Source organism: Eptesicus fuscus, chromosome 22 (assembly GCF_027574615.1).
Source record: "Eptesicus fuscus isolate TK198812 chromosome 22, DD_ASM_mEF_20220401, whole genome shotgun sequence".
Classification (NCBI taxonomy): domain Eukaryota; kingdom Metazoa; phylum Chordata; class Mammalia; order Chiroptera; family Vespertilionidae; genus Eptesicus; species Eptesicus fuscus.
Genome location: NC_072494.1, coordinates 29,541,716 through 29,567,414, shown reverse-complemented (window position 1 = coordinate 29,567,414; position 25,699 = coordinate 29,541,716). Strand labels below are relative to the sequence as shown.

At 37.9% G+C, this 25,699-nt stretch overlaps 1 protein-coding gene and 1 non-coding gene across 8 annotated transcripts in view; both read left to right on the top strand.

The window, feature by feature from the left end:
• RPS6KC1 (ribosomal protein S6 kinase C1) overlaps positions 1-25,699 on the top strand; it is a 238,026-nt gene that overhangs the window by 7,716 nt on the left and 204,611 nt on the right. For all 7 annotated transcript variants that reach the window (XR_008555068.1, XR_008555067.1, XR_008555066.1 and 4 more), the window contains exons 2-5: positions 1,021-1,056; positions 7,055-7,175; positions 13,840-13,955; positions 18,549-18,642. Coding sequence is in view for 4 of the 7 variants with exons in the window: in XM_054711380.1 (XP_054567355.1) it covers positions 1,021-1,056; positions 7,055-7,175; positions 13,840-13,955; positions 18,549-18,642 (367 nt within the window). In the remaining 3 variants the exon portion in view is untranslated. The remainder of the gene's footprint in view (positions 1-1,020; positions 1,057-7,054; positions 7,176-13,839; positions 13,956-18,548; positions 18,643-25,699) is intronic.
• LOC114233146 (U6 spliceosomal RNA) lies at positions 12,607-12,712 on the top strand. The gene has a single exon (XR_003619290.2). It is a non-coding gene; the product is annotated as a U6 spliceosomal RNA (small nuclear RNA).

Here is a 25,699-nt window from a genome sequence, read left to right as displayed (position 1 = left end):
ACATAGATGTTATTATGTATTTAATGTGAGATTTACCCACTCTACATTGCTTTTTGATGATTTAGGCACCCAGCCTTCTTCTTTTCTAGTTTTGTGAGGAAATCTTTCTAAATGGTGTTAGATTTTTTGGCTTTTGTAATTAGAGAAGTCTGAAAGAATCCTTCCTCCACCTCTTTGCTCAGAGAATGAAGATAGCATTGTCCTTGAATGCTGATTATAATTTTTTATAAGTTACTTTTGTTTTCTTCACCATTAGGTGGTCAGTGATTACTTCTCATAGATATTGGTGTATCTGAGCATTGTGGCTGTATTTTTTTTTCATTGAAATTTTTATTGAGCTATATGTAGATTCACTTCCAGTTGTAAGAAATAATTCAGAGCAATCCCTGTATACTTTGTCCATTTGCAGTGGCTTTATATGTTTTTAATTTATGTGGAGTCTGAGAAGAGGATTAGACAAGTTTGGTAGAATAATGTCAAATGAAAGTGAAGGCTGAGGCATTCTCGTGCAAATATAATACATGAACATTAGTATTTGGACTTTATTTCAGTTGCCTTTTTGCTGGATTTTTTAGTATGTGTTTCAGATAGTGAAGTTATATAGCTGAATTCCGTGTAAGTGACATACTATGTTATTTCCTTCTTTTTTTTTTTTTAAATTCTTACCCCAGGATATTTTTTCCATTGATTTTTAGAGAGAGTGGAAGGGTGAGGGAGAGACAAAGAGAAATACTGATGTGAGATGTGAGAGAGACAGACACATCAATTGATTGCCTTCCGCCTGCCCCTGACCAGGGCCGGGAGCCTGCAACTGAGGTACATGCCCTTGACTGGAATCGAACCCAGGACCCTTCAGTCAGCAGGCCGACGCTCTATCCACTGAGCCAAACCGGCTAGGGCTAGTTCCTTATTCTTTAAGCAAATTGAAATTTTTATACAATACTATTGAAAGTAATTACACAAATGTGGAATCTTAAATTTTGATAATGATGAGATATTTCTGTGTATGTTTTGTTTCAGGTTATTTCACGAAGAAATCCGGAGGATGTCCAGGAGGTAACATGTTATATGAAAATTTTATTTTACATATTTGACAAAAATTTAACTAAATGCCCGATTGAGCAAATTGAATTGTTTGTCAGTCTTTGTATTTGTATGTTTGTGTGGAGATTGTCTTAAGCTCACAAAACAGTAGCAGAAGTGTCCTAGTTCAGACCTATTAAGTATATTCTAAGTTGTCGTAGGTTTTAAGTTATATGACTAAGAATTTGAGGATTATTCAGATGTATTAAATATGTGTTAGATTTCAGTTGATGGTAAATTATAAAAATAAGATTTTCAGGAATTATAGTGCTATTTAATAATGTGATCATTTTTCTCATACTCATCAGATTTCAATATTAGTTAAGGGCTCCTATTTACCTATTTCTAAATCATGATGCCTATTTAATATAAACTTGAAAAGTATTAGGTAACTAGTATTAATTTTAAAGATTATAATATTAAATTGTGGTTTTCTGTCTGCTCCTATTTTTATATTGAGTTGATATGTTGACATCTTGGAAAACTGCTTTGGGTGTAGATGTTTCTTTTTTAAATTTTGTAGATCCTAAGTTTCTTTTGCCAACTCTCCCTCTCTCTAAAATGATACCAGTTTGTTATGTTTTTGCTTAAAACTGTGGTTCTGTATTTGTTATTATTTTGTACTTATATACCTCTAGGAATCCTATCTGAGGAGCTTACTTATTTTAACAGTTTTAAAATTTACTTTTACATTAGTGCTTGTTCATTTTCTTTTAAAAAATTAATTTATTGTTTAATTACAGTTGATACAGTTTTATATGTTTAACACAGTATTATATTAGTTTCAGGTGCACAACATAATACTTAGACATTTATATACCTTCCAAAGTGATCACCTTGATCTCATTTTCACTAAGATTAGGAGGACATAGCATGTTGGGGATTTTTTTTTCTTACTAAAGAAACAGACATTGTAAATGAGCAGTCTTGATTCTGCAACAGTGTTTTTCTTTTCTTTTTTTAAATTGAATTTTAATATCTTTAGGTGGGGTATGTATTTTCGATTTAGCCACAAGCCCCACTATTTCTTACAGAAAAATCTGGCTTGATTCATACATTTAAGTTGATTGTTTGGTACTGGTTGGTTTGTGTATGTGACATCAGATTTAGAACATATTTTGACTTTTATACATTGCCATTTCTTACTATATCTAATATGGTATTTGTTTTTTCTCCTATGGTTAAAAATAGTTCAATAAAGGACATTTTTTAAAGATTCCTTACTATTTTCCTAGGGTTTCAAGATATCTAACTCCTCCCTACATCCCCTATCCTCAATAGACATGAAGATACTATTGTAATGTTATTTTGGAAGAAAAGAAGATGTATCTGTATATCTATCCTTCTAAAATGGCAGAGAAAGCGATTTGCACCATTGATTGAAGTACTCTCACTACTTAAGTGTCAGCTGATTAGTATGAACTGTTCTTTAGGATTTAGAATTCTTTAGAGTGTTGAATTAGTAGTCAATGCCAGGGTTTTCTGCTTTTGAAAATTTGAACTCTGTTAAACCTGAAAATGGGTTGTGCTTCTTTTGAAAATATTGTCTGATTGCTATGCTGTAGTTTGTAGCTTGATGTTCCCCTTTTTCAGGGAGAATCCTGAACCAACCTATCATGAACATACTCTCTGCCATTTCCTTAATCCTTTTTTTGGGAAAACTCTTTTATAATAACAACTGTTGGTGAACCATTCATCAGAAAACTTTTGTAAGTGTTCTTTAGTTAGATGATTGCATGGTCCTTTGTTAGAAATGCTATAAAAAACAACAACCCAAAACAACAATGTCTTCTGTCTATCTGGCTTCTTAAAATATAGAATGACCTCAAAATTATAACAATACTTTTTAGCTTCCCATATGTTTCCTTCAAACATTGGGATTCTCATTAGGAGAGGAATTCACCCCCTAGAATTTGTTTCCATTTCCTTTTCTTTTCCTTTCTCTTTCTGTTAACTGATTCATTTAGTTATTGCTTTAGAATTTAGACTTTGCAAGACTATTGAGGATTAGTCAATGTATACTTAATCTAACCAAATATAGGGCTAAAAATATACTATCCTTATAAAACGAGAAACTTTGCTGTTTGTTTATACATACATACCTACCTACCTTAGCACATGCAGTGTTTTCTTCCCAAGAATGCTTAAATACTAAAATGGAATAAATAATTTTAAAATTATCAGCTTTTTTTTCTTATCTGTTAAACTTTTTCTCTTAATTTTTATTTATTAAGAGCAGCATGGATGAATCTGAGGGGCACAACAACAGTCAATGTGGCCTCTTGTTCAGAATAATCTCTAGGGCATGAATACTTGTATCAAGTAAAGAGAGAGGTGGAAATATGCCCTCCCTCTCCCACCCTTTAAAAAAAGCAACCTACCTGGCTCTGTTTCTCTGTAGGTAGTAAATTTTACTGGTGTCAGAAATGTGTCAAGGGAAAGAAAATTAATAAGCAATAGTATGGTAGATGATCCAGCAGGTTCTAGTAGTATGGAAGAGTAAAAAGGAAAAGTTAATTGAATTGAGTGGTTTTGTAGAATACAAGAGATCTAAAGGTTTTTGGTATCATTAAATGAAGTTATCTTAAAACTTTTTAATGTAAAAATAAGGGAATGTTTTTAATAATTAAGCTTTCATTAAATTTGTAGTCTATATATGGTTGTCATTAAATTACTATTTAATTGAGGAATTTTACTCATAACTTTAATGAATAAGATATTTCTGCAGAAATAGTTCAATACAGCAATAGCTGTTATACAGTGATTTTTATTTCATTTTATTTTATTTTTTTCCATCACCGTTTAACCCATCTATGCCCTCTCGCACCTCCACCCTCTCCCCTTGATTTTTTTCTATAATGGGAAAAATTTGATTATTAGAGAAAATAATTTTTTGCATGTATCTGTTGGGACTATGTGTAGTCTAATTATAAACATTTATACTTGTTGGTATAATGGGAGTGTGCTTCTGTTTACTTTTCCATTTTTAAGATTTCTCGAAATGTCCAAACTTAAAAGGAGTAAGAAGAAAGAGTCAGTAAATGGTGACATTTTGTGATGCTTTGGTTTCCTGCATTTCTTGAGGTTTTACATTTGTTCTTAGGTCATTAATTTCTAAAGTTGTAGTGTGAGAATAAGGAATATGTGAGGGAATAAATTAGGATATGGTGATGGTGAAGAAACACAGATTCTCACCTTGTGAAGGTGGTTCTTATTCTTGCTCTGACAATCTACTGGTTATTTACCATGGTATTATTATCATTACTAGAGGCCCAGTGCATGAATTTGTGCACGTGTGGTGTTGCTCTGCCTGGCCAGCGATCAGGGCCAATCTGGGCAGTCTCGCCCAGTCCAGATCAGCCGGACACCAGCAGCAAGCTAACCTACCAGTCTGAGCATCTGCCCCCTGGTGGTCAGTGTGCGTCATAGCGACTGGTCAAGCGGTTGATGGTTCATTCGACTGCTCAGTCGGACATTTAGCATATTAGGCTTTTATATATATATATTTTTTTTGACTAAATTAACTTTTTCCCCTTAAATTACTCTGTCTTTATTTTACAGTGACCCTAACTAGAATTTACATTTTATCTGCAGATTTGTTTCCATGAGCTTTATAGTCTTTTGAATAGCTCTAATTTCTAGTTTATAATGGCTTTACATTTACCTTATGTAAGATTACTTTTACAAGTCAGTCACTCATTTTCTCCTTAAGCCCTTTGGCATTGTGGTACCACCATAATTTGATCTATTTTAAAAATATGAAAGTAACATTGTTTTTTTCCATGGCAGAATTATGTTCATGTATTAAAATGAGAAGCACAAAATAGGAAAATTAAAATCACTGTAATTTTACTATTCTAAGGACTTTTGCTTTTCAAGTATTGGGCTGGCTCTCTCAATTTCTCTTGCTTTGTCTTTTACTGGAACTGTTGGTTCTTTGCCCTCAGCATTTGTCACATTCACTTCCATTTTAAAATAAAATTTCTTCTTCCACCTATGTACCCTCTCTCACGGCATAGTCAAGCTTTTAAAACACTCTGCATTTGGTGTTCTTTTCCTTACTTCTGGCTGGCCCCTCGGTGTTAGGGTTCCCTATCATTCTGTTGTTAGGCTCCTCATCTCATTACAGACGCTGAGCAACCTTTACTGAGTGAAGTTAACACATCTTGCTTAGTTCTTGCTCTTGAACCACAAACCCTCCACCCTATGGGACATCTCCAATTAGATGCGTCACAAGTACCTAGATTAAATGTATCTAAAGTTGAACTTCGTTCTTATTGCCAAACAGCTTTTTCTCCCTTGGCTTTTCATCTTAGGGAATAGCATCACCATTTATCCAGTTGCAAAGCTAAAATTCCAGTAATTATATTTGGCATCGTTCTAAAAACTTCATCTTCAACTCCTTCTTTCTGTCTTTATTTTTGTTGGTCTAATCACTACTTCCCTTTAGGTCACTCACCTAAGGTAATACTTTCTGTGAAGCCTAAAGACCCAAACCTGGTGGAGGTGCTCCTTCCATATCACCCTGGGCTGCCCTTCTAGCATTGATCGAGCTTCTGTCTTGTGATGTGCTTACTGTGTTGTTTATCTTCCTCACTAGACGGGAACTCTTTGAGGGCAGGGTTGTTTCTCATTTGTTCATTCCTTGTGCCAACACAGTACCTTGCACAAAGTAGGGCCATGGAATTCTTGTTTTGTTGACTACTTTTGTTGTTGAGTAAATGAATAAAAGGAAGCATCAGGAGGGAAGCTTACTTAAATTAATTCACGCGACAGTCTGATTAGTCCCCTAGGACAGTGGTCGGCAAACTGTGGCTTGCGAGCCACATGCGGCTCTTTGGCCCCTTGAGTTTTTAGCAAAGGCCAGCTTAGAAGTACCCTAATTAAGTTAATAACAATGTACCTACCTATATAGTTTAAGTTTAAAAAATTTGGCTCTCAAAAGAAATTTCAGTCGTTGTACTGTTGATATTTGGCTCTGTTAACTAATGAGTTTGCCGACCACTGCCCTAGGATTATGTCTGTGTTAAAAACAAGAAACTTATTAATCATGGTAGAATTTTTGGTAGTTTGACAGAGTTTAGTGAAGAATTTCACACATACATAGAGTAAATTTTTAATATTGACTTTGTTAGAATTGAGGTAAGTAGTGTTTTGTTTATTTTTCAGCCAAGGCCCCAATATACTAGGTAATGGAATTTCAAATGTAGTTTACTCATTTTGTGGAGACTGAGGGGTGAATCAGTGATATCAAGGCCATGTTCAAATCCTTTTCCTTTATAACGTTTATTTTTCTAATGTAATAGGAATGAGGTTAAATAATAATTAAAACTAATGAAGGTATATTTACTTTTTATATGTTGTATAATCTAAATGAATGTTGTTTTTGAAATATACTACTTTTAATGGTATTCTGATCAAGATTCACCTTGCTTCCAGAAATCTTATTACTACTTTAAATTGAGATTTATGAAATAAAAAGTTCATGTTAATTACTTGCTACATAGTTATTTTTCCCTCAGTGTTATTCCCTTTGTTTATCCTTTTAGACAAATGCTGAGTATGTACTTTGCATTTAAAAATTGTCTAAATTATTTTGTGTTTATAAATATGCTGTTTTTGAGACAGAATATATATTTTGACATCTAGCTCATTTCCATGGCCAGTAGTAATTGGATTTTGAAGAGGTTAAATGAGATTTTAGGTAGGATAGACCTTGTACCAAGTTGAATGTTTTTCCAGTTTGAATAAGACAGTACTTATTTAAAATGAAATTTAAAAGTTAAGACAGGACATTTGGAGGAAAAATTGCTATTCTATATTTTTAAAGCAAATATTAGTTAATTTTAGACAGTTAACCATATTGGTTAGAACAAACACTTGTTTGTCTTGGCATGACAATTTTGAATACTAATGAAACTATTATGTTCAGATATCTGAACCTAGATACATATTTTTTTTCTCTCTTTAGATAATCGTGTGGAAGAGATACAGTGACTTTAAGAAACTACACAAAGAACTATGGCAAATTCACAAAAACTTATTTCGACATTCAGAATTGTTTCCTCCATTTGCTAAAGGAAAAGTGTTTGGTAAGTGGTTATTTTGAATTTGTGGTTTTTTATGATTAGCTAATTATGCATATATGCTGAAATACTGTGCCATGAAGTCAGAGGCCCCTTTATTACAGTAATTCATATCATGTAGCAAGCATCAGGCACCCGAAGTTGTTTTCATGTTCTTAGCATAGTTTTGTTAACTCAGAACACATTTACTCCTCTCTTCCATGAAACAGCAGCACAGCAACTCCAACCAATCAAATAAAAACTGTGTGAGAACATAAGAAAAGATGATGTTGAATTATTCTTATAGTACTGATTTTTTAATGTCTATACTTTGTATGTTTCTTGCAAATGTTAACCCATTTATCATATAATATCAAAATGTTGTTAATATCATACATCTCTAAAGGAAATAAAAAACAAACACACACCAACCTATATTTAGACTTGGATAGCAAGTCTCATTAGTTACAGTTTGTTTTTTCCCCCCACAGATTTTAAAAAAGAAATGGTCTCAAGGGTTGAGATTTAATAAATAAAATTAGTAAATTTTCTGCATTATCAAGTACATTCTTAAGTGAAACTGGCATTTAAAGAAATTTTAATACGTGTGAGTGGCAGTAAGGAATATGATGATTAGTAGTAAGAGTAGTTTGGTGCCATTGTCTTGATTCCTGCTAAGAGGCCAGCAGTTTTACTGCCATTGGTTTTAGATATCAGTGCAAATGTCAGTGTGGTGAAAAATGCAACCACATTATGAAAATTGCTTTGATCTTGTTGATCTCTTGTAAGGCCCTTAGGGAACCCTCAGCAGTCCCTGGACCATGTTTTGAGAATACTTACACGCACACACAAATTTGTGCACACACATATGTACATGTTCATGAGTGTTCCTTGCAGCATTTTCAATAGAATACTGAAAATAAACTGTATTTGCACAATATGTGATTGTATGAATGTGCCATAATTTAGCCAATGCATAGAATTCTTCAGCTAAAATTTTAGATATACTGGTATGGAAATATGTCCAAGGTATATTTTTAAAATATAGGAAACAAATACTGCCCAGCAATGTGTTTTGTAAGATCCCATCTATATTTAAATAGACATACATATTTGTGTGAAGACATACCTACACACATTTGTATAATGTACTAAACCTCTGAGGTCATGGGAGGAGGGCTACTTTTGCTTTTTACCTTAAACCTTCTGAACTGTAGAATTTAACTGTGCACACATATCTTTAAATTCAATGTTGGAAGAGACACAGCCTGGCTTTTAAAACAAGCTTGTCTCTTGGTGAAAGGGAGTGGCTTCCGAATTGGTTCTTAGCTATTATTGTTTGTTGCTAATGGATTATCTTCAACTTTTCTCCTCATTCTTACATATTATAGAGTGAAAGTTTCTTATTAATCTTAATAAGTAAGCAATTCATCATTCTCAGAGAATGGTACAGTCCATTTGTAATACTTGATAACTGCAGTGAACCCTGCAGGCAGCAGCTGTGGTTGTGTGGAGGGAATTGTTGGTTAATCACCTGTCTTTTTAGCTACTCTAACATTTTTAGTATAGAAGCCTCAGCAACAAAAGACAAACCTATTGTAATTTGCAGAACCATCAGCTATGTAATGTTCTAGTATTATAGTGAAAAGAACATACCTTTTGGAATCAGATAGATTTAGGCCCAAACCTTCTATCCACCATTTACTTGTGGTGTGATCTTATACAAGTTAACATCTGAGTCTTTTTTCTTATTGGTAAGATAGGAATAATACCTTCCTGTTTTGAGGATTATATCTGTACTAGAGGCCCGGTGCACGAAATTCTTGCACTGGGGAGGGTGTCCCTCAGCCCAGCTTGCACCCTCTCTAATATGGGACCCCTCGGGGGATGTCCAACTGCAGGTTTAGGCCCGATCCCTGTGGAATCGGGCCTAAACCTGCAGTTGGACATCCCTCTCACAATCCGGGACCGCTGGCTCCTAACCGCTCACCTACCTGCCTGATTGCCCCCTAACTGCTCCCTTGCTGGCCTGATTGCCCCCTAACTGCTCCTCTGCAGGCCTGATTGCCCCCAAATACCCTCCCCTGCTGGCCTGATCACCCCCAAGGCTTTTATTAGTATAGATATGACCCTGCACAGAAAATTTTACTAACCCTGTTTACAATAAGGGCTTGACGATTGAATCATTAGGACCAGACACCAAGATTTCCTTTCTTTGAATAGTGGAGGGAATACTTATCTTGTCTTTAAGTTGCCCGGAAATTAAAATGTGATAATGACTTAGAAAAGTATAAAAGCACCATATAAAGACAACTGTCTTTTTAATGAAGTGGCAAAATGAAAAACACTTTTTATTCTCCCCTTCCTTCCTTTACAGCTTTTATTTAAACTTTGAAATTTATAAAAATTTCACTCCAATTTTCATTTCTTTACATTCAACATTATTTTGTATTGGTTTCAGGTTTTATATTAGTTACAGAATAGTGGTTAGACAATCATATACTTTACAAAGTGTTCCCCGATATTTCTAGTGCCCACCTGGCATTATACCATCATTACAACACTATTGACTATATTCCCTATTTAAGTGACAATGGGTTTACAGGTTCCTTTCAGTCTTTCTTTTGTGTTGCTCGTCCTTCCTTTTCTTTCTCACTTCTTCCCTCATTTTCTTTATATAGTATCTCAATTGGCCATCAAAGCTCAGTGAAGGCACTGGGACACGCTTCATCCATTTTACAGACCAGGAAACTGAGGCCAATTCCAGTTGGCTGTGGAACTTGACTCAGCACACAGGAAGCCCTCAGAGCCATGCTCTTTGCGCTTCCTAAGGGGCAGCGGCCCAGCAAACAGAACAAACCTTCCAGTCAGGCTTCCCAGCCTCTTTCTCAAGCACCTCTTCATTGCGGATGCTCCACATTCTTTCCTCTCCCCCCATTCTTTACTGCCCCCCCTTCTTCGAAGCAGGTGGAAGGCTTCCCACTCACTGCCTAGGCATGCTCTGCTATGGGGCAGGGTGTAGCGAGCTTGCTTTTGGGTCAAGGCAGGAGCAGGAGCCACTGCCTCTGAAGTGTGAAGGCCGCCTGAGCGAGGCCCATTAGCACTGGGAGCTTCTCTGAATCACATCAGTCAGTCCAGTACCCTGCAGTGCAGCACCCCTCCACTGAGGTGGCACTACCCCTCAACCCCCGCCTCAGGGGTGAGGGTCCTTGCCCCTCTTCCAGGAGTCCTTCCATGCCCCTTGATCCCTGGCTGGGCCCACCCACGTCTTGGGGGCACTGCAGAACCTCTGTCTCTCTGCAGATGAGGCAGATCCCTGCCCTAGGTCTCCGCAAAGCTATGAATCTGTGGCCAGAGGCCTGGTCTGGGTCTCAGCAACCACATGCCTGCAATGTTCCCAGGGACCCTGGGAGCAGCTGGGCGAGTCCCGCCTCACCTCCCCGGGGTGCCAATCTCCCCAGGGACCCCCGGGAGCGGCTGCATGGGCCCGGCCACGCCCCCCCGGGGTGCCGATCGCCCCAGGGACCCCCGGGAGCAGCTGCATGGGCCCGGCCACGCCCCCCCAGGTTGCCGATCTCCCCAGGGACCCCCAGAACTAAGAGGACTGGGTGCCGCCATCTTGATCTTCTCAATGGCCGGATAGGCCACCTGGAGTCCCGCCCCCCAGCCTCCCGCCGGCCCAATTGTGGGCGTAGCGGAGGTGCGGTCAATTTGCATGTTTCTCTATTATAAGGTAGGATTGTCTAGTTCAGTGCTCGGCACATTATCAGCTATTGTTAGCTCCTACCTGTTGCTCAGCTTACCATTTCTCTAACATACATACTCTCTCATATCTCTTTCTTTAGTGTTGCACCGTTCCACTGTGAAATTTTTTGCTAACCTTTCATGCTTTTAGATGTCTCCTCTTCTAGTAAGTTTTCTGTGTCTCCTTCAGACTGAGTTAGTTGTTTTCCCTTCCAATTCTACATTTCACCAATGTAGCAACTAATTTTCCTTCAATTTTTTTAATTTGCAAAATTTTCCAATTTATAGGAAAAAAGCCCGAAAGAATTCAGGTCTAACTCTAAAATAATTTCTTTTAGTTACCATTGTGTTGACAGTTAAACAGACATGAGCGGAACAAAGATGATAGGCCAGATACAGAAAGTCACCAGGGCAGAAAGGCCCCAGTACTAGTAATGGGTAAAACTGGAAAAACAAGGACCTCGCCCCCAGGGTAACTTTTCTTTTCCTAGCATATCACTGGTCATGTGGTTTAGATCCCCTGACCTTTCATACAGCTGGTCATGCAGTTCGGACCCTCTCCTAACCTTTCCTCTCCTGACATGTTGCTAGTCATGCAGTAGATGCCCTGGGAGGAGGAACAAGGGCTGAAGAGTGGCCTCATGTGACTCCCATGCGGGGCCCTTGCACTACTACTCTCTTAAGCATTAACCGCTAGGGATAACATATTGGCCTCAGTTGTGGTTTAGCTTCAGGCCCAGAAAAGCAGCAGAACCAAACTGGCGATGCCATCCATGGCTGATATCAGGACCAGCCGCAGTGACCCCCTGCTCTGATGCTGACGAATCATTAGAGTCCATGACACTGTAAGGACACACCAGATGAATATTCTATTGAAATCCTTCCCTGAGCCCTCCAGATAAATACCCTCAAGACCAAGACCCAGTGTGGCTCTCTCTCCTGGGAGCATGCCCACAGCTACCCCAAACCCCCCTCCCTGCAGGTGAGTTACCTTTACCTTTCTCCTAAGCAACAAGGGCCTTTCTTTTGCATCTGTAACTTGTTTCCTGAGCCCATTTCTTCTATCGCTTATTTCTTTTGCCTTTGTGACTTTCTAAATAAACTTTCTCTTATATCTTGAGTCTTAGTTCTGAATTATTTCTTAGCTAAAACTCAAGTATCTTGTACCAAAGTTGTTGAAGCAAGATCTGGTCTGACTCCACTGGCCTAACACCTGGTGCCATTATCGCTACCAACATTATGAAGTAGATATTTCACTGTAAGCATGAGATACATTGAGCTTAGGTAGCACATCCTATATAATAAAGAGGTAATATGCAAATTGACCCTCACACCCTCATACAAGATGGCCAACCCCATGTGGTCAAAGATGGCTGCCTCCATATGGTCAAAGATGGCTGCCACAAGATGGCCGGCAGGGGAGGGCAGTTGGGGGTTATCAGGCCAGCAGGGGAGGGCAATTGGGAGCAATTGGGCTGGTAGGGGAGCACTTAGGTGTTGATCAGGCTGGCAGGGGAGTGGTTAGGGGGTGATCAGGCTGGCAGGCAGGTGAGCGGTTGGGAGCCAGCAGTCCTGGATTGTGAGAGTGATGTCCAACTGCCGGTGTGGGATCGGGCCTAAACTGGCAGTTGGACATCTCCCGAGGGGTCCCAGATTAGAGAGGGTGCAGGCTGGGCTGAGGGACACTCCCCCCGCTTCTCCCATTGCACGAATTTTGTGCACCGGGTCTCTAGTATATTATAAGTGGAATGATACAGAGGAGATTAGAATGGCCCCTGCATAAGGGTGACACGCAAATTTGTGACGTGTTCCATATTTTTGTAAATATATGGTGATGGAAGAAAATTTCACTTTGAGTGGTGGGCACACAATGCAATGTACAGATGATGTATCAGAATTATACACGTGAAACCTATATACTTTTATTAACCAATGCTACCCCAATAAATTTAATTAAAAAATATACAGTAAAACCATTTCTTTTAGTTACCAGGAAGTAGACACTTCACCATAAGCATGAGACACATTGAGCTGAAGTATTTAGTGGTTCAATTTCAAATTCTTGCATTGGGCAGTATAACTAGGAATCTCTTTGTGCCTCAGTTTTCAGTTAATATTTTAAAAAACTACTGGAAATGTTTAAGTAGGTGATGATGTTATTCTTAATAATTGTATTTTTTTAAACTTATATTGCCATCAGTATGATACATGGCATGCGACAAATGCCTACTGGTAGTCTGGTCTGAGAGTGGTAAAAATGGTCATGTTTGAAATACCTCATTAACATTCACACTGTATATATAATTAAAAAATTCTATGAATACCACCTTTCTATCACCTTGTAAAACAGATCACTGGTGTTGTGTGTTCTCCCTTTTCTCACAGGCATGTTGTCATGGAGTCTGACAGCCTCACACATGGAATTTGGCTGAAAAAGCTTTTTTCTTTAAACTGAAGTTTTTGACCCTATTGATATACAGATGTTCTTATAACTTCCTTTCCTCAATTCCTTTGTAAACCAAAAGTGGGAAAGGAAAAATTATTTATGTAATTATATTAATAATTAATGTGTATTAAATTACTATAGAAAACCATTCTGGTTCTTTACAATTCTCTTTTCAACTTTAGTTTCAAATCACCAGCTTTTTAAATGGTAAGTTGCTTATATTGACACACCTTAGATGATGATGGCACCATTTATTTTTGAGTTGACACCTCTGCCCCTTTTTTTGTCAGAAACATTATTTTTTGTCAGAAACATTATTTTTCTGGTGTGACTGCTGCTGATTCCAGTTGGGGAGACTAGATTTGACTTCTGAAGGTTGCATAATCAGCACAGCAAATAGTCTGTGATAGGTCTGCTGCTGCTTTCTGCACTGTGAACATCAATTGTCGTAAACTGGTGTTTGATCCCTCTTTATTTGTGCTAATTCTTATTTAATCGAAGGACGATTTGATGAAACCGTTATTGAAGAGAGAAGACAGTGCGCTGAAGACCTGCTACAGTTCTCTGCCAATATTCCTGCTCTTTATAACAGTAAACAGCTTGAAGATTTTTTCAAGGTTTGGAGGTCTTTCTAAAATATTTTGTATTTTATTAAATACCTGTGTTTTCTAATATTAATTTTTACTTTATTTGGAGGCTCTGTTGGCATGTGTATATGTGTTTATAATGGGTATGTCTTCCTGATGAATTGAATTGCTTAGTCTTATGCATTATCTCTCTGTCTCTGGTAATACTTATTAAAGCCTTACTTTGTATGAATTTAATATAGGTCTCTTACAGTTACTGTTTGCATCGTACCTGTTTTTTCATTCTTTTGCTTTCTATCTATTTGTGTTATTAAATAAGGGTATCTCTTACATGCAATGTGTAGTTTGATCTTATTTTTTATCCAGTCAGGAAATGACTGTTGTTGATTGGAGGAGTATTTAGTCCTTTTTTTTGTTTGTTTGTTTTGTTTTTGTTAATCTTCACGCAAGGATATTTTTCCATTGATTTTTAGAGAGAGTGTTAGAGAGGGGGAGAGAGAGAGAGAGATGTGAGAGAGTAACATCAATGTGAGAGAGACACTTTGATTGGTTGCCTCTCTCATATGCCTGGACTGGGGCCTGGGATCTAGCCTGCAACCGTGGTACATACCCTTGATGGGAATCAAACCCAGGACCCTTCAATCCTTGGGTTGACACTCTATCCACTGAGTCAAACAGGCTAGGGCTAGTCCTTTTATACTTGAAGTAATTGTTGATTTGATTGAATTTGTCTGCCATTTTGCTGTTTATTATATCTCATATGTTTTTGTTTTTCCTTTATGCCACCCTTGTAGATATTATTGTACCATTTAAATTCCCTTTTTATGAGTTTTTTACTAAGTTAAATTCTTATTGGTTGCTCTAGGAATTAAAACATGCATTTTAATTTATGACAATTTACTTGAGATTAATACTCACTTACTTCCAGTAATATATAGAAAGTTTGCTTCATAAAGTGTTATTTACTCCCCTCCATTGCATTATTATAATATGTGTACCTTAAATGTATTATAAATCCAACAATATAGTATTATGATCTGATGTCTTTTAAGAAGTTAGAAGAAAAATGAACATATTTATATAGCCTTTTTTAATACTTTAAAAATAGTGTATTAAAAAACATTAGTGAATATAAAATATATAACATACACAATGTATGTAAACCTAAAATGTGTGTACATAAACAATAACACATTTTCAAGAGCACATTTCTAAAAGGAAATAAAATAATAAACAAGAGGGGGCCTTCCATGGACCTATACATAGTCTTTTATATTTATCCTCATACGTACCTTTTTTTTTTTTTTTTTTGGTGTTCTTTATTTGTTCAGGTAGATTTGAATTACCAACAGTTGTCATTTTCTTTCAACTTGGGATTTCCTGTTGCTTCTTTTTTGGTATAAGGCTGGTTTGCTGGCAACAGGTTCTCTTAGTCTTTGTCTGGAAATGTTTTTGTTTATACTTTACTTTTAAAGGATAGTTTTGCTAGATATGTGGAATTACTGATTGACACTGTTTCTTTTAGTACTTTGAATTTGTCACTCCATTGACTTTTGTCCTTCATTGTCTTTTTTAAAATCAGCTATTAATTGTACTGTAGTTCCATTGAGTAAGTCTTTTTCTATTGCTTCTTTCAGAATTTAGCCTCGTCTTTCAACAGTATATGATCTCTTTCTGTTTATCCTACTTAGGGGTCTAATTTATTTAATTTTTTTGGGTCCAGTTTTGAATGTTTTCTGTCCTCATCTCTTCAAGTATTTCTATTTATTTATTTATTTTTAAAAAAATCTTTATTGTTCAGATTATTACAGTTGTTTCTCTTTTTCCCCCCCATAGCGCCCCATCACCCGGTTCCCACCTCCCCTCTGCCCTTACCTCCTGCCCCGCTATCCTCATCCATAGGTGTATGATTTTTGTCCAGTCACTTCCCGTACCCCCCACACAGACACCCCTCCCCCCCTGAGAATTATCAATCCACTCCCATTCTATGCCCCTGATTCTATTATATTCACCAGTTTATTCTGTTCCTCAGATTTTTAATTCACTTGACTTTTAGATTCAGTTGTTGATAGATATGTATTTGTTGTTCATAATTTTTATCTATACTTTTTTTTTCTTTTTCCTCTTTTTAAAGAATACCTTTCAGCATTTCATATAATACTGGTTTGGTGGTGATGAACTCCTTTAGCTTTTTCTTATCTGTGAAGCTCTTTATCTGCCCTTCAATTCTGAATGATAACTTTGCTGGGTAGAGTAATCTTGGTTGTAGGTTTTTGCTATTCATCACTTTGAATATTTCTTGCCACTCCCGTCTGGCCTGCATAGTTTCTGTTGAGAGATCAGCTGATAATCGTATGGGTGCTCCCTTGTAGGTAACTAACTGTTTTTCTCTTGCTGCTTGTAAGATTCTCTCTTTGTCTTTTGCCCTTGGCATTTTAATTATGATGTGTCTTGGTGTGGTCCTCTTTGGATTCCTTTTGTTTGGGGTTCTGTGAGCTTCCTGGACTTGTAAGTCTATTTCTTTCACCAGGTGGGGGAAGTTTTCGGTCATTATTTCTTCAAATAGGTTTTCAGAATCTTGCTCTCTCTCTTCTTCTGGCACCCCCATAATTCTGATGTTGGTACGCTTGAAGTTGTCCCAGAGGCTTCTTACACTATCTTCAACTTTCTGAATTCTCTTCTCTTCTTGCTTGTCTGGAGGAGTGTCCTTTGCCTCTTTGTATTCCAAATCTTTGACTTGATTCTTGCGATCCTGTAGTCTGCTGTTGGATCTCTGTATATATTTTTTTATTTCAGTCAGTGTATGCTTAATTTCTAGTTGGTCCTTTCTCATATCCTCAAGGGTCTCACTAAATTTATCGGCCCTTTCCAGGAAATTCTTGAAAAACCTTATAATCGTGGTTTTGAACTCTATGTCCAGTTATTTGTTCTCCTCCATTTCTTTCATTTGTGACCTGTTTCCTTGTCTCCTCATTTTCGCTGCTTCCCTGAGTTGGTAGGGTAGCTTTGTGTACTAGGTGTCCTATTGGTTCAACTGGTCAGCCTCCCAGTTACCTGAGGTGGACACTCTTGGTGCACCCCTTTGTGGATTGTGTGTACAGCCTTGTTGTAGTTAAGTCTTGATTGTTGTTGGTGTCACTGGGAGGAATTGACCTCCAGGCCAATTGGCTGTGAGGACCTGCTGTGTCTATAACGGAAGAATTGCTGTGCTGGAGACATGTTTATGAGGCAGGACTTGTTTCAGTAGGGCTTTCGTGCTCACTGAGTCTGCCTCTGAATGTGTCCCTTATGAGAGTAGTTGAAATATGCTGTCGTCTCACACCGACCACTTGATACACTAGTTTTGGATCTCCAATGGGGTGCAGGTCAGCTATTGTCTGAGGCCACCCAGCAGGAGCTACAGCAAGAACTACAGTTTTCTCCTCTTTGCTTGGGGTTTGGCGGTTTTGGAGCAGTCTGACTGGAGCTGCAGTTTATTTGGTTAAGCTTCCACAGAACAGGCCATTTATATGCAAAAGCCGCTATGTGGAGCCTGGGTGGGTTTGTAGAATGTGCGGGGCGTGGTCTCAGGGTGCAGCAGGGTCTCAGAGCAGGGCGGGGTCTCAGGGCGTCACTAGGCTACCGCGTGGCAAACGGTGATGGCTGCTGTCATCCGTCTCTGCCTTTCCGCGTTTCCAAGTCCCTGCGTCCCGCGCTCCAGCGCAATAAATAATGATTGCTGGGCGCACCTTTGCAAAAAAGTCACTCTCACTTTCTGACCCGATGGCCGACAGTCCAGCTTCTCCCCGTAGGCGTCTGGGTCCCCCGCGTGTCCCCAGAAACTGGATTTCAGAGTGATCGGGAGCTTGTCTCCCTTCAGGTTGAAAAAAAGCCGCGCGCCCAGTCGACCGCCACCAGCCCAATTCGCGTGCCTCCGTACCTCAGCTTTTCAGCGTTTGTGCTCCTTTCTCTTTCCTTCTTAGTTGTAAAACTTCCATTCAGCCAGTTTTCCCGTGGCTCTGGGTGGTAGACGTTTTGTCTTTTAGTTGTAGTTTTGAAATTGTTGTGCGAGGCGACAGTTTAGTTGTTTACCTTTGTTGCCATCTTGGTTCCTCCTCCCATAACTTTCTAATAGAGTTAATCATTTATCACTAATTGGAATGACCAGTCACTAAGGATTCTGAACAATATTCTTTAACTGGTGTGTGTTTTCTTTTTCTGTATTTTTAAATGAGTACATTTGAGAGATTTTTAAAAATTTGCTTTTATAAAAAGCCATGTATTATTATAAACATGATAGTATTCCTATTGAATTTTTAAATAGTTGACTATTTTTTAGAGCAGTTTATGTTTACAGAAAAATTGGGCAGAAGGTATTAGAGTTTTTCCATATATTCCCCTCCTCTCTCACAGAGTTTCTCTATTATTAACATATTGCATTGGTGTGGTACATTTGTAAACATTGATGAACCAATATTGATATTTCTGTTGATTTTTTAAAAAACAATTGTAATCTCATTTAATAGGTAATTAGTTTTTATAATCCTTATACAATACCCAGTTGAGAAGTCTATAGTTCATTTATTACTGATTTTTAAAAATTCTGTTATTGTGAATGACACACAATTACTCTGATCTTTTTAGGGTGGAATAATTAATGATGGTTCTGAATTGATTGGTCCTGTTGAAGCTTATTCGGATTCGCTCACTGATAGCTTTCCTGAGTGTAGTACGGAAGGTAAGAGATTTTATTTTATTTTTTCATTTCAGTGGTTTTTAGTGTAGAATATTAAATCGTATTTAAATTGCCAAAAATATGGATATAAGAATTTGGGAATACATAATTAATTCTAAGATTCTTTTTACTTTTTTTCACATTTTAATATCATTGATATTGGGTGCATGATACTGGGTTGATGATATCTTGCATTTAATTGACAGCTTTTTTCTTTCTTAGTAATATATAAACTAATGATTCCTCTTACAATCAATGCCATCTTAAATTTGATGAAATGTGGTATAATGAGTGTTCAGAATTTGTATTTTCTATAGTAAGAATGCCTTGGTTAAATTTATTCAGCAGCATATGATCTTTAGACAATTAATTTTTTAAGACTGGTTTTAAAAGTTTAGTCATGTACCCAGAAAAAAAATTTAAGGCAGTTTTAGTGTTTTTGATATGTTTTATAATAACACTAGAGGCCCAGTGCATGATTCAATCATGCATGTGTAGGTTCCCCTACACGCTTTCGCTTTCGATCGCGGTGGAGCTGGGTGCCTGTCTGCTGGTGCACCAGGCCTTTCAGAAGCTTCCGAAAGGCCTGGTGCACCATCGGACAGGCACCCAGCTCCCCCGCTTTCACCAGCGCGGCGGAGGCTTCTGAAAGGCCTGGTGCCAGAGTGGACAGGCACCCAGCTCCCACGCTTTCGCTTTTGATCGCGGGGGAGCTGGGTGCTTGTCCGCTGGTGCACCAGGCCTTTCAGAAGCCTCTGGCTTGGCGGAGGCTTCTGAAAGGCCTGGTGCCGGAGCAGACAGGCACCCAGCTCCCCTGCTTTTGATGGTCCGCGGCAGGACGTGAGCTCGCTGCCCCAGAGGCTCCTTCTGTTCCGCAGCACAGCCATGGCGCAGACGCTGAGCTCGCACTGCCACTAGCAACGCAAGCTCAGCGTCCTGCCGGCCCAATCGGCTACCCTGCCCACCCTGAGTCCCGCCCCCTGCGCCTCCCTCTGGCCCAATTGTGGGCGTAGCGGAGTGATGGTCATTTACATAATTACCATTTTATTAGGTAGGATGAGTCTAAACAAAATCAATTTTTGTACTTTTAATCATTTTAATTAAAGAATGCTTAATCTCTTGTTTTATTTCTCTATTAAGACATCCTTGATTTTTTATGAAGATTTAAAACACGTACTTTTTGGATTTTTGGATTTCCTTAGCTAGTTTTTTTTTTTTTTTCAGGGAAGACTTTGGAATTAAAAAAAAAGCCCTATCCGGTTTGGCTCAGTGCATAGAGCGTCGGCCTGCGGACTGAAGGGTCCCAGGTTCGATTCTGTTCAAGGGCACATGCCTGGGTTGCAGGCTTGGTCCCCAGTAGGGGGCATGGAGGAGGCAGCCAATCAGTGATTCCCTGTCATCATTGATGTTTCTATCTCTCTCTTCCTCTCCCTTCCTCTTTGAAATCAATAAAATATATATATTAAAAAAAAAAAAAGAGATTTAGGAACTAGGGATGGGGAGAGTCTTTAAAAACAGGTAATTAGGTTTGGTTTTACTGTATTGAGAAGTGATTAACTTTTCTTGTTTTTCATGGTGGCTCCTGTTGACTTAAAAGCAAAGTATCCATTGAGTTATTCTCAATATCTTTGACTCCATCCTGAATCAGCCAAGGTCATAGAAAAACATTGTTGACAGTAATATTACTTTACAGTCTGTCATGTTTTTTGGGAAAAATATATCTGTTCCCCATGACCTGTTTTTATCTGAGATCCTTCTTAGGCTTTGGAAAATGTAGTCTCTGAGTTCTGAATGTGATTCTCTTTCTAGAACTGGATTCCTTGGAACGTGACTTATGAGATAACCTGATCTGGCTGTTGCCTCAGAGATACTCTCTTCCTGAGAAAGAGGGAGAGTGTGTTTTCTGCCTGTAAAATGTGCTGATTTGATGATGTCCAGTAGAGGACAAGTAGGACAAATATTTGTAGGAGAGTATTCAATGAGGAGAACAGCTCTTGGAAATTGCAGAAAAGTTTCTTTTCTCTCTCCTTTTAAAAAAAGTATATATATATTTATTGATTTTTTACAGAGAGGAAGGGAGAGGGATAGAGAGTTAGAAACATTGATGAGAGAAAAACATCGATCAGCTGCCTCCTGCACACCCCCCACTGGAGATGTGCCCACAACCAAGGTACATGCCCCTGACCAGAATCGAACCCAGGACCGTTGAGTCTGCAGGCCGACTCTCTATCCACTGAGCCAAACCAGTTAGGGCTGGTTATATTCTTTTGACAGCCATAATAAGCCCTTGTTGCTAGGTGGGAGTCCGCCATGGTGAGAGAAGGGTGTTTCAGGAGCCCATTTTAGAGTAAAATAATCAGGGATGGGAGCAATACAGAGGTCTTTTGTCCTTTGCCATAGTCTAGGAGGGAAAGGGAAGTGCATTATTATTAGGAATGACTTTTCTGGGTAAAAAGGTGGCTGTATCCATGTTAAAAGAGATATCTAAAGCTAAGGTGAGTTAGTAATTTATTGTCCAGTCTGGGAGATTTTTGAGAATTACAATAAAATGATAGGCATACCTTTTAGGAATATGCTTTAAGAGAAAAATTAGGGGCAACATTTTTGTTAAAAACTTAGGAAAAGACTTATGATACCTAAAAGAAATAGTGACATTTTTATCCTTTCAGGGCATAGTTTAGTTTCCCAACTGTATTACCATTCTAAAATACACTGATCCATTAAGAATGAAAAACACGGAATTGGAAATGCTGTTGATACTTACGTTTTTTACCTTCCCTTTAAACACCTCTATGTCTGGTTAATTAATCCTGCTGAAAGACACTTGGTTGACAAATACAGATTGGAGTGTCAGACAGCTTGCAAATTCATTACTATTTGAGAGGGGAAATGACTTAAAAAATGTTTTTAATTGATTTTTTTAAAAAATATATTTTATTGATTTTTTACAGAGAGGAAGGAAGAGGGATAGAGAGCTAGAAACATCGATGAGAGAGAAACATCGACAAGCTGCCTCCTGCACACCCCCCTCAGGGGATGTGCCCGCAACCAATGTACATGCCCTTGACCGGAATCGAACCTGGGACCCTTTAGTCCGCAGACTGACGCTCTATCCACTGAGCCAAACCGGTTTCGGCTTTAATTGATTTTTTTAGAGAGACAGGAAGAGGAGAGAGAGGGAGAAAGGAGAGAGAGAAAGAAAAACATCAATTTGTTGTTTCACTTCATTATGGATTCATTGGTTGATTCTTGTATGTGCCCTGACCAGGATCGCACCCATTGTATTGGGACAATGTTCTAACCAACTGAGCTACCTGGCCAGGGACAGAGGAGAAATGACTTTTAATATGTATGCATGTGTGTGTATTTTATTTATTTTCCACCTCGTTCCACCTCCCCCATCAATATATATATTGATTGATTTCAGAGAAGAAGGGAGAGGGTGAGAGAGATAGAAACATCAATGGTGAGAAAGAATCATTGATCATCTGCCTCCTGCACACCCTCTACTGGGGATTGAACCCACAACCGAGGCATGTGCCCTTGACTGGAATTGAACCCGGGACCCTTCAGTCCTCAGGCCGACTCTATCCACTGAGCCAAACCAGCTAGGGCATGGGAAATGACTTTTAAATATCATGAAATTGTCTGGCATACTGGGCAAGTATAAGATTTACTTTCATACCAAAAGGTCTGCACACCCTAGCGACAGGCAAGGGAGAGGACCTCTAATACAAGGGCAGGAAAGCGGGCAGCCCGCCAAGCCCCACAGGTCTTCAGTGAAATGGAGGGTTGTAGAGGGATTGTGGTTGGCAAGTGCATTTAGAGCCAAAATGTGAGGAGGAGATTCACTCAATAACAACTCCTCTGAGTGCAGTATTTTAAATGATGTTTTGAAGGTGATTCATTTTTCATACTTCTGATTTAGTTTGCTGGTGGAATGAGGCAGAAGGGCACATCTTAATATATAGTCTGCTGTTTCAAGGTCCTTCAGGTGGAGTTAGAATGACATGGCAAGTATATCACCTCTCAGAGAACAGATGTGGAGGCTAAGTGATCATTATTTTTATTAGTACCATAAAAATGCAATCAACAAGTTTTAAGTTACCTTGAAAGAAAGTTTTCTGAGGAAAACACAAAGCTGGATTACTAGTAGTGGCTTAAAAAATTATTATTTTATAGTACAGTGGGATAGAGGAAACCCCTTTAAGGTTTCATAAAACCAGTAATTTGGTAATTAACTGGTAAATACGTTCTATCTAATATGAAATTGAAAATTATAAAGTTCTTCAATAGGTTTTTAGATAAAAAGTTAATATCGTTTTATGTTTTTAAGATGAAATGCTGGTTATTCTTGATCTCCCTTTGTTCAGGGAAATTAAACTATATATTTTCTCAAAGATGAAAGGTTTAATTGATTAACATCTTATTTCCTTTTTAAACTTCCATCATTTGCTGGATTAAACTTAGCTATGAAGTTCCTGACATTTGTGGAAACCTGACCAAAACGATGCATGGGAATTGAGCTTCTTGACATGTTTCTCTCATCTGTTGGCCTGTTTGAAGGATGTAGTTTGCTTTACTGCCATGCTGGCCTTGATATTGGAGCCTTTGATGTTGGTATAGTCTCATCTGGTAACCTGTGTCATTTCCTCTTCCTAATACATTATTTTACTTCCTTTGCAGTTTTGGGAGGGACATTTTCCAGGTGTATGCAGCAAATAAGAGAAAATAATTAGGTGATCATAACCACAAATACAAATTGAGAGATCAACATCTTATATGTAGCAGATCTTAAACGTGAATATTTTTAAATGTCTCCTGGAATAGTTAAATCTGTCTTTTTTTTTTTTGCCTAAAAATTTTGGGTTAGAAGCTCCTAAGTGCTTATTCTAACAATTGTAGACTCTAGAATGATTTATTAGGCTGTCTTGAATTAGCCATTTTAGAGTAAATGAGATGTACATTTCAAAGATAATGGCATCTCTTGCTGGTCTATGTAAGGGAACTCATAAAAGAACTCTTAGTCCAAGATTTGTGTGTTTACTTGATGGTAGGGTAATAATTTTTTTGCATTATGTAGATAAACATGAAAATTATCATTAATACGTGTTGAATAGAATAATGTAGATTATATTTGACATTAAATGTAATCAACATTATATTATGTTATGGAGATAATTAGAAAGGCATGTAATTATTTAAGCTTGAAAAAAATTCTGTTTTAAAATACCTTTTTTTACTTTTTATTATTTGTATTATTTTCATTTAGTTGATTTAAAGTTGATGCTTTGAGGCAGGATCATTTTTAAAAGTAATATTGTTCAGTTTATTGGCTACTTAATAACCTAAATATATTTTTAAGACAAACTTAAAGTCTATTTTGTCATCTTACAAGTAGTGTAAGATGACAAAATATAGAAAGTCTATAATTAAAAGGAATTTAAATTTACGTCGAATTTGTAGCAAATTTCCACTAGGTGGCACCATGAGATCTCCAAATTTTTTTACTAGGATTAGTCTGGGTCCTCTATTATATTAGAGTATACTTATTCAGTTTGAAGTTCCTTTTTCTCTTAAGGGCTTACCTTCTTAACTTTTATTCACTGTTCTTTATTAGCTGAAATTTCTTTGGCAGGGGACTTTAAAATAAATAGGAAGAAAAGAACAGGCCATTATTCTCAAGATAAACACAAATGAGAATGTGTCATTGTGTGTATATGTATATGTAAAACAAATAATACAAATTATAAATATTGACTCTTAAAACCCTGGGGCTATCAAGGATAATGCTGAACTTAGAACTTTAGGGGTTGGGTGAAGCAAATAAAGTTATGATATGCTGTGGGAATGGTTTTTAGACTCAAAGGAGCATTAGGAAACATATAGATGAATCTCTTAGTTTACAATTAAAATTGGAATTTCAGAGGTGAGCCATGTGCCTCCGGCAGTCAGGGCCTTCCAGGTATTTAATAGCAATCACAGAACTATATTTTATGAAATGAAAAGATTTAATTTTATGGAGAGGAAGGCTGTGGGAATGCTTTTTTGGTATAGAAAGCTCAGTGTGAGCTGCTTGTGTGCTGGTAACAAACAGGTGTGATTTGCAGAGAAGATTCTGGAGAGGAGCAGCATGAAAAGTTCATTAGGTAGAAAGAAAATCCAACTCACAGATCTTTGTTGTTCATGATAAGATAACAGTATTAGGGTTATAATTGTGATGAATGTGTTGTTTTCTGAGTTCATTCTGTTTTCCACCAAATATACAGAAGCTATTCTGATGCTCTCTTCAAAAAGTTTCAAGGGTGAAGCATAGACATGTTCCAAGGATGTTATAAATGTGAATCATCAAAGGAATGGTTATCTTAATAACAATAGCTATTACTAAATGAGTTGGTAATCAAGTACAGGAATCTTAACTGGCATCAGAATCTTAATTAGTTTTAGATTTAAGTTTTCACTTAAGTCATATTTATAAGGCCTTATTTCTTAATGGAGACAGTATATATTTCTTCTGTCTCAGGGTGACCTTTGTTCTGCTGGCTAGATAACTTGCTTTGTGTATAAAGCATGAGTCATTGCTACTAGGAAAAGCAGAAATTCCCTTTCCTTGACTCTTGCAATATGTGAACCTCAGGGCTCAGTGAAAGCTATCGGCTAACAATAATGAGGCCATGTATTTTTATATATAGTCCACCATGAGAGACCACCTGTTGTTCTAAAGAAAACTGATATCTTTTTGCAGATGGTCTTCAAATACAGATTTCTGATAGTTTATAGTATAAAGATTTATTCTGTGGCAACTCAACCTTTTCCCCTGGTGCTTGTCTTTCAGAGATGGTGTCCTAGACTATACTGCCTATCTGAGCAGTTCAAAGCACAGAAAGTGAGGGTAGGTAGGTAGACTAGGATCTTAAATAAAACCCTTATGTCTGTAGCTGCTTTTTAACCAGTCACCTGGGGCCCTCTAATGGCCCTGAGACTTGAATGTCTGTGAAATGAATCTGGAGGCAGAATGCTTTCATAGAACCTTTGACTCCCCATCCCACCCCCCTGCTCT